A 10,347-nucleotide genomic window follows, 5' to 3' on the forward strand; every position below is an offset into this window, starting at 1 on the left:
AGAGAAGCGAAATGTATAATGTAGCTCAAATAAGTATGAAAAACCAATGAACAGCCAACCTATGGGTCAAGCACAGATGATGCATTCCATGTGCTTTGCAGTCCTGGTCAGCTGTTTCCTGTCAACAACAATCTCTTCTCGCACAGTTCTTTACTCGGTGACAAAAACTCATACAAGATAGCTCTTTTCCACTCCTTTCCGACCACGATTTCTTCTTGGATTTGCACCAATCATGCAGGAGAAGGCATTGACAAGTTGTTCATCCTCTATATTTATTAGAATATTTGCTGCATACGGGTCAGCAAGGAGGAGCTTTGCCACAAGATATCCTGCAATTGACCATGTCTGCAAAAGGTGTGCCTGTTTCCCAATGAATCTTGCGCCTTTCGTGTCATAATATTCAGGCCACTTGTCCCTTGATATCCGCCTCTCTGCAGTCTCAACAGCTTTTGCAGCTATCTCTGATCTATTCATCTTTATACACGCCACTGTGAGCTGCAACAGGTTTCTCAAATATGTTAGTTCATTAAATAACTTCCTACCTACAAACACAACATAATGTCATGAGAAAGAGAAAAAGAGAGGAGAATATCCAGGGGCTTCTGCATGTAGAACTGAGAACACACTATAATAGCCAGCATGTACAATGTATGACCAGTACACGCTGGCAGATCAACTTGCCAAGGACTTAATTTTCCACACTGAAATATAGCAAGCTTCCATAACAAAACAATAAAATCAGTCCTAGTTCTAAGATGTTTAGTATGTTTGTTATCCATGGAGCAAATGTACTCAGCGGTCCTGCAACTTAGACTGGTCCATTGTAGTGCCAATAAAAATCATATAATTCATATTTGTAACTCACAGGTAACACAAAAAAAATTCATCTGATTGATCTCTGAAAGGTCCTATAATTGTCTACTGCAGTAAAAGTTGTATTTTCACAAAAAACGTAAGCTGATGTTCTAGATGAATTTAGGGAGAACCGACGAGATAATACTGTAGTAGTTTCCCAAAGCTTCTACAGTTTTGTACATGGTAGGTCATCTATTAAAGTTTGACAAACAAGGGAATTGAGAAAAGGAAGCAAACCTGCCATAGCAAAGTTGGCCATGAACCTGCATTGTGGTAGGACCAAGGCCTGCATTTTAAGCAATAAAATGGGGATAAGAACATGCCAGATTCATGGGGATAGTATGCATATTACAACCATCAAGCAAAAGTTTTACGTGTTTTTGGGGTCACTGCCTGTGATAATCCGCCATTCCTGACCTTCAAGAGCTGGATAACATATCTTAAATGGCATATCTGCCACCAAATCTGCCCATTTGGCTTCAATCAGATCTAATATGGCATGTGATTGATCCACTGTTGTAAGACTGCTAACAATAGACCACAAATTTCCAAGAGAGAAAAAACGGAAATCCATGTGAGCGGGCTGCAGATTTCCAATTAAATAGCCTCCTTTCTTGGGCATCCATTCTACTAGCCACGGAGGAATCTGATCAGGGTAGATGTTGAACTTGTTGATGGCATCATATGAGTACTCTTCTGTTTTGTAGCGATAGATTTCATTGAGTTTCCTCATGTCAACCCAATAATACTCCCTTATATGGAACGATAATGCCACCAGACGATTATTCATCGCTCGTACAAGGTCAGCTGACCCATCCTCTGGAGCAAGCATCTCACGTGCACAAAGTAGTGCTGAATAAAATAGTGACTGCAACAGCATACAATGTCGTTCACAATATTAAACTAGTTCTCAAATGTGCAACCAGGATACTATAGTTTTAGTAATAAAGATAAGTGTCCAAATCATCATATTTATATAGACATGTTTCAAAAAGCTCACCACTTGCGTCAGGCAGATTTTTGCATAGTCTAATGGATGTCAAGAGAAATCGTTAGATTCCCTCCCCCTCTTCAGGACATTGGATGGGAATAGTCTATCTTTTTCTTTCTTGACCTTTTATTGTTTTGAAATAACATTCACATTCAACTATGATTTATCATACTTAACATATCCACTACTTTATGCAACTCCCCACCCTTGCAAAAGGAAAAGAAAAGAAACTAAATAGTTCCCTAGTCTTTTTGTAAGAGTACGAAACAAAACTTGCACTATAAACTTGTCAACTAACAACTAGACAACTGAGCAAAGGCTAATTCACTACCTAGTATAAATTGGCTGAATTTACCTTAAAACAGTTGATAGCATCTTAGCTTGTCGAGACAATTGTCTCAGACAACTTGGTAACACTTAATATGTGAAATTAGCTTCTTCCCCCACCCCCTAAAACCCAACATGTAAACCCCCAAGTGAAGGTGGGATCCGATCCCAAGACCTGGCAATAACCTACCAGTTCTCAACAGCTGCACTAGCTAATTCTGAAATTAGCTTAAGTAGATGGCTAGGTTATAATACGAACATGTCTTACACATAAATAATTCCATGCATTCGAATTTTCATCTGTACCAAAATATATATATATATATATATATATATAGATATATATGTAATATGAGTAATATTAGGGAATAGAGGGAGATTTCTTTCCCACAAAGTGAAACTTTCTTGTTAAATGGATGGATTACATGGAATAGAGGGAGATTTCTTTCCCACAAAGTGAAACTTTCTTGTTAAATGGATGGATTACATGGAATACTCAATGCCAAACGAGGGAAATGATTCAGATGGTTGTGGATGAACCCTAAAAAGTAAAGAATGTATCTACCTGAATTTCCAGAGGGTGGCCATGAATTCCCATGCGGCGGTCTATCATGCAAGAACCATCTGTCACTAGCAATGTTGGAAACATATCAAAACCATCCGCAAGACAAAGCCTCAAAATCATCTTAATTCCAGTTTGCACGTCAACTCTCTCTTGTACTGAAAGATCTCCAGAGCATTTTCCATATGCTCGTAAAAGTATAATCCACCATAGTCCTGAAATAAATTTGTGCAACATAATTTAGTGCAGACAGAGAGGCAAGGAAATATTGTTACTTAGAGAAACCTTCTCCAAAACAAGTAATGAAAATTCAAATGATACTTGTTAAGTAATATAGGAGTCGTGGGGTTGGGTTGTATTACGCACGGTAATTAGCCCCCTATCATGAGAGAGTCCTATTCTTAGTTAGTCTTGTTAGTTGTAAGTTGTAACTAGTTAGGTTACTTTCCTTGCCTAGTACTTTATATGTTTCAGTTTCCTAGTCTGATTTATACCTTATTATAAATAAAGGACACTACCAGCGATGGAACACACTCTTATTCTATCGCTGGGTTTAGACACTGCTCTTTCTCCATCGTCTCTCTCTCTCTCTTGGTTTGCTTTTTCTTCTCCACAGGTTCTGGTGTTAAGGTTTTGTCACAAGGTATCAGAGCCATGAAGAAGAAGAAGAAAAAATTATATAAAACCCTAGTTGAAGAAGATCTAGGGTTTCTTCTGTTTCAATTAAAAAAAAATCATACATGCTTAAGGTTTTCGAAGGTTGAGTCAATCGATCCCTCTTGTTTGCTTATTCTCGTATTTGCAGAAGTGTGCTTGAGGCCTGCAAATCCGCCAATCCCTAGCCAGCGATTGTCTGTTCTTCTTCGAGTCTGGTCTTCAAGTCCGCCAATGGTATCTTTATTTTCGTCTTATGCGATAATCAACAGCAACATCATTGTTATTGCTACTGCCACTGGTATCTGTTGATATTGTTTGAAGGTCTTGCTGCGATTGAGTGAATCTTGTTCTTCATCGCTGTCCGTAGTCAAAATCATTTGCTGAGGTTTGTTGACTATTTGATGGTATCGATTCGACTCCGCTGATTAGTTATGGTCTGGTGCTTCGTAGAGTCTAGAGGTTGAAGACGAGATTCCTGCCTCTGGTCATTGCCCCTGATTTCCATTGTGCGACTGCCAAAGGAAGAAGACAACCCAGCCTGTGGTTACTGCCTCCATAGTTGTCAAAGCGTCGCCTAGCCTGGCCACCTCCTAGGCGACAAGGCTTTTTTTTGGGACCTAGGTGTTCTACTCCCTTATTGTATTGAAAGCCTTGGTATTTTGTTATATTACATAAGATTAAATGCCTTTACAAATGTTTTGATTGGGTTTGTGTAGAATGTTTATATACCGTGTGAGCATGGGATTGCATCTGTATTAAAAAAAAAAAAAAAAAACCAAACAAAAGAAAGAAAGAAAAAGAGAAGAATATTTCATCTTGGGACGAAGGAACCAATGTTGGAACCCTTCTCTACTACTTGCTTCCTTGGTTAGTTGGTTGTTTTACCTAAATTATTTGGCTTTAATATAATGGTGAAAATTATTAAAAAAAAAAAAAAGAAATAAGGAAGGAAAAGAGAAAACAGAGTACAGCAGGTGGGTGATATTCATCCAATTGTGCACGTGTCCTTTTCCAACCGGCAGTCTCAAGAATGTCTCCATGTGTCGTGCGACTCCTCGTCTCCTTTGCTCCACTACCCTTATGATCTGTGTGTGTTTTGACAAAAACAATTTTATATATATATATATATATATATATAGAACTTGTTTATCCTTACGTTACAAACTTACAGTACAACAAAGAGGACTTTAAAGGTTGGCAGTTGTGTCCATGAACTCTGCCACATGATTTATGTCCCTTTGGATTTGAAAAGTGGGAACAAAACTGTATCCATGTTTTAAAATTGTTCATGCACGCTTAGGTCGCCTAGGCGCTGCCTTATCGCATAGGCGCTTAGGAAGGCCCTCCAACGCCTTGAGTCGCCTAGCGCTTTGACAACTATGATTGCTTCAATTTCCGCCGGATTTTCAGGTTGAAGTCGATGGAAGTATTAGGTTGTGGTTCTCGAAAGGAATCTTTCTGGTTGTGTAACTGTCAAGAGGAAGACGGTCACATATTTTTCACTGGTTGCATCTTTTGAGGGATAAAGACATTTGTATTAAATTTGGCATACCTGGTATTTTCTTGACTAGTGAGGGGGAGGTTGGAAACTATTATTGGGATTTTATTTGCTACCGTGAGAGGGTGCCTGAGATTATTGGAGATTATTTGTGACCACTCTTGATGATGTTGATTATCATATGATGGTTGAATATTATTTATTGAACCTATGCATTATTTGTTCATGTGTAATGCTACACATGAGGGAGAGATTGGAGATTATCATTATTACCTGCTCAAGTTATCAGTTAAAGATTTATTTTTGTTCATGTCATTTATCATCAATTGAAGATCATTATTATTTATTTGGTCGTGTCCTCGGCAACAATTTTATTTATGAAAATGATATTCAGCAACAAAGCATATTTATTTGGTCTACAACAACCTGATGCTATCTAGTCCCCAGCAACCTGATGTTGAGTTAATTGGTCTACAACAACCTTATGTTGTCTGGTTCACAACAACCAGATGTTGTTTGGTCCCCAACAACCTGATGTTGCTACTTGGTTCGCAGTAACCTATATTGCATATTTATCAGTGGAATTTAACTCGAGACCTATATTTGGGGCTCAAGAATGAGTCTGATCTTTATTAATCAGACCTTTAATTATGTGATCTTTGCTAATCACATCATTGTTTCCCTGTTAATTCGAGTGCCTTCCTTAAGAAGGACTTATGTGTAGCTGTTGGATGCTCTACACTTTTATCTCTTTGGGAAGATTACTACCTATTATGTGCCGCTTATGATGTAGCTGTTGGATGCTACATTTTTATCTATCTTTGAGGAGATTACTACATACTACCAGCCTTCTTTGAGAAGTACCTTTGATATTACTGTTGCTGATTGAATTTATTTGACACAAAGATTATTATCTACTGATGTTGCTGATGATTGGTGTGCGTGAGCTGATATTGCTATATGAATGAAGTTTTATCCATGCTCACTAGTGTCTACAACTGCTATTCAAGAGTGGTGTTACTTTTAATTTCTGTTATTGTTGTTCCAAGCTAGAGCCTCTGATATTTATACTCTAGATTGAGGGGGAGTGTTGAGTTATATAGGAGTCATAGTTATCAAGGCGGCAAGGCGACCATGGCATTGGAGAGGGCTAAAGGGAAGGCGACACCAACGAGGCGGCAAGGCGCCCAAGGCGACCAAGGAACCTGGATGCCTAGGCGGCTAGGCCTAGGCAACACCTTGATAACTATGATAGGAGTCATGGAGTTGGGTTGTATTACTTACGGTAGTTAGTCCCTATCGTGAGAAAGTCTTGGTAGTTGTCACTAGTTAGGTTACTTTCCTTTTCTAGTACCTTCTATGTTTCAGTTTCCTAGTTTGATTGTAATTTCAGTAATTGTATAGCTTATTATAAATAAAGGACACTACCAGGGATAGAACACACTCTGGATCTATCGCTGGGTTTAAACACTTCTCCTTCTCCATCGTCTCTCTTTCTCTCTTGGTTTGCTTCTTCTGCACAGGTTCTGGTGTTAAGGTTTTGTCACAATACTATTTAAAAGTACCTGATTTTATTTACTTACCAGAATCAACTGGTGCCACACGGCCAATAGCTGCCTCTCCAAAATCAGGATCCAAGATATCTTCCGTTGCAGAGTCATCACCCTCAAGAGGGACAGTTCGTACCTTGAAACTAGCCGGCATCAACCCTTGACCAGGACTATGACAGTCCATTGTTTTTTCCCAGCTCTGTCAAAATAAACAATGATACCCACTCAAAAAGTAGAATGAAACACAACCTGGACACTATGGCAATATTAGGTAGGATAGACAGTGAAAATTGATAATTGTGGGGATTGGGGAAACTATCTCATTCTGTGGAAGCACTAGGAATATTAAGTCAAGGATTACATGATTGAGGAAGCTTCGGATTTGAACAAGTAAGGATTTCAATTCTTAGTTTAATAATGAAGATTATAGTTACTTAGAAAAGAGAACTGGGTATTATGGAGGACGGGGTTGGTCTTGGTCAATATCAGCAATGAAGCTAAGGAAGGTTGAGCAGAAGGTTAAAGTTTGAGGAGAGATTAAAAGAAATATTCATATAAATGGTTTCAAGTCTGCAGCTGGTCCAAAGCGAGTTTCCTTGATGAATATCACAGGTTTCTTGCATTGTTTTCTTGAAATTGATTTGGGTTAGGATGGTTTTCTTGGCTAATCGTCTATGGTAGGCATATAGGATAGTTGATTCTTGGGCTTGGACTATGAATTCAACAAGGGTCCACTGGACAAAGAAATTAGATATAACAGATCAATAATTATAGCAAATTACCGAGTTCCTTAGAGAGAGTAGCCTCACGCCCATACCTTACATAATGTATCTTATTTCTTTGATTCTTGGTTCAGTTCTCCATCTTAACGACAGAAAATACTTCGATATACTTTTATCAGATCACAGTAGAGCATCAAATGGAAACAATTTCATAACAATTAGCTTAAAAAGTGGAAAACAACCAAGAAATGGCAGCAAATGACCATCAGCACCACAAGAAGAAGAATTCCAATGAAGCAGGAACTCCATTGAACATTCACCAACTTCTCAAAAATCACGACAACCAAAATCAAAAAGATCTCCAACTAGCTTTATATATACTTGACTCTAGTCCAACTAACAATATGACTCTCAAAATGACTGAAAAAACAGAAAGATAGAAATCCTACTACAACTAGCGAAAAGTTAATCAAATATAAAGAAGATGACTTTTAACTAATTACACAAACAATAGTAAAAATAGATTCTGCACATTTCAGTTAAAATAAATTGAGCCCCTGTACGTGGTTTCAGAAACTTCTTTAGATGCCTGAACCTCTGCTGTAGTCCCCAATATTATATAGGAATGAGCCACAGATACTCTTATGTATAATGATGTATATGAGATGATGCTCCCCCTTCACAATGTTAGTAGTCTAGTCACCTACAAATTTGTATAGATGCGAGTTTCACTTGGTTAAACGTATCAATTTCAAACACCATGCAGTCAGACAAAGTACCAAATTCATACTTGGGAGGTGTTGAGAAGATGAAGTTCCAGTCTATTTCCATCAGTCCAGCTAATACACTAGCATTTGACCTCCTATGCAATTCTCTTAAGGGCACAATGGTACGTACAGAAGAAAAATTAAAAAGGATCTATTACAGACCTTAACCATAATCTTAGAATTAGATATGGGAAACAGTACATTAGAACCAACAATCCATAGTTTCAAGATGCAAAGTATATAAGAATAAGTTATAGAAATTCCTTAATAATGCGCCTATTCTGGCCGGTCCCTAGGGATTTCCTAGATGGGGCATGAGGACATCCAAATATTAGGGCAGACTTTGTATTAGCCAAGGACCAAAAATCATGACAAATCTATCCTTGTGGTGAACACAAAAGTTATTAGTGGACTTGAGATTTTTACCCGTTAGAATCCTAACCCACCTGATGGGTTTTATTTGGAGAACTAAGCTTATGGACTTAACTTGTACCTCTTTAGGATCCTATCCACCTGAGGGCTCTTATTTTGAGAATTAAGCTTGTCCAAATGGTGTAAATTTTTATTCTATCAATCCACAAATAGGCATGGAATTTTAATGGTTAGAATTGATGACGTTTATAAAAGCTTGTTCACTGTGTATATCTAATCAAGGTTTTAACCCTACTAGTGAGATTTTTACCGTTAGAATCCTATTTGGAGAACTAAGCTTATGGACTTAACTTCTACCTCTTTAGGATCCTATCCACCTGAGGGCTCTTATTTTGAGAATTAAGCTTGTCCAAATGGTGTAAATTTTTATTCTATCAATCCAGAAATAGGCATGGAATTTTAATGGTTAGAATTGATGACGTTTAGAAAAGCTTGTTCACTGTGTATATCTAATCAAGATTTTAACCCTACTTGTGATAGATTCCACTTTGATCAAATATAGAGACCTAGAATGACAAAACGTGACTCTTTTTACCTCATACAAAAGCATAGGGTTAAGTAAGTTGCATCAACCTCCAAAACTTAACACCATAATAATTCCCTTTAATCACTCAATTTGAAAGACAATCCCATTTATAGCATTTGTCGTAGTAATCTATTTGGCATACAGATTGCATGTTAGAATTCTCTAAGAACTATCAATATTAGGAATTACAGAATAATATTTATAATTCTCGTGAATGTACAATGCCTTAGAACATTGTTCCAAGAGCAAAGATTACTCTATTTCAAAATGATGTATTAACCGGGGAAAAAAAAAAAGACTCCCAAATGTGCATGGTGCCATGCTTGGAAGGATTACCTGCAACTGAAGCGTGTGAAGGATGAAATTCCGAACGATCTCATATTCACCCTTTAAAAGAAATGCTATTCCAGAAGGTATGAAATCACGGATGAAGACTTGATCATAATTCAGAACATTGGAATTGCTTGGGTCCTGTGCAGCAATTGTTCCAATAGGACTGTTACAATAATAAACAACGGATTCCCGTAGAAGATTCCATGCCTCATCCTCAATGGAGTTGACATGAACTTTACGTGAAGTATGCTTGATTGTTCCAGCTTCAGGTAACCCACCATTAGGTGTCAAAGTATCCTTCTCATATTTTGATTGTTGAAGTTCCCCAAGCTCTAGAGATTTTGGCCCATTCACCACACCATTAATGGGATTAGATTTCTGTGCAGTATCCACGAACAAGGCCCCATTCCCATCCTCTGCAGTTATCCCACTAATACTTTCAGTCCGTTGACATTGGCAACGCAGCAACCGCGATCGACCGAACATCATATTTCCATGACAAGCATCGCCTATACCCTGAATACAACGGACCTTCAAGCAACCTCGTATCACTCTTGAACAATGTACTGATTCCACATACCCTGAACAGGCCCTTTTCATTGTACATTGTACATGTGATTTAAGAGAAAGTGTGGAGTTTGTTTTGCCAAGAAATGGATCAGAAAATACAAGGTTAGGTACTGTCCTTGGCAGAATATGCAGTACTGCTTCAGAAGTGCCCATTGGCATTATAACTGCAACTTGATTGATTACAGTCAAATTGATATTATCAAAGCCGGACAGATCTGACGCATCCCCTGGCTGTTGTTACTTGTTAAGTTAAAGACACCTACAAAGAACACCTCAAGTCAAATTAAAAGGCCAATATAAATTTACTAATGCACAAAACTCTTCTCTTCAGTAGAGAACCCCAATACTACAGAAAAAAACCATACTGATTTAAATCATACGAAGTTCCAATATTGCAATTATTTCTATCTTTGATAGTCAACAAGAAGCTTAAGGCTAAACAAAAATTCAAGTCAAGCAAATGGGAAAGGAAAACAAAATAGAAAATGGTAGAAGTCACCAAAGATTCACATGAATATGAACCACCTAATGCAGAACTACTGTCAGAATTCTTAAAT

At 37.9% G+C, this 10,347-nt stretch overlaps 1 protein-coding gene across 1 annotated transcript; it reads right to left on the bottom strand.

Moving 5' to 3' along the window:
* On the bottom strand, positions 1–10,027 carry LOC122650566 (neutral/alkaline invertase 3, chloroplastic-like; the record flags this gene model as incomplete). Its single annotated transcript, XM_043843970.1, has 6 exons — positions 1–495; positions 1,093–1,141; positions 1,230–1,723; positions 2,739–2,950; positions 6,474–6,639; positions 9,224–10,027. Coding segments are annotated over 6 exons (2,052 nt in total), but the record flags the coding sequence as incomplete, so codon positions are not given.
* Between the last annotated feature and the right edge of the window lie 320 nt (positions 10,028–10,347).

Source organism: Telopea speciosissima, chromosome 2 (assembly GCF_018873765.1).
Source record: "Telopea speciosissima isolate NSW1024214 ecotype Mountain lineage chromosome 2, Tspe_v1, whole genome shotgun sequence".
NCBI classification, from domain to species: domain Eukaryota; kingdom Viridiplantae; phylum Streptophyta; class Magnoliopsida; order Proteales; family Proteaceae; genus Telopea; species Telopea speciosissima.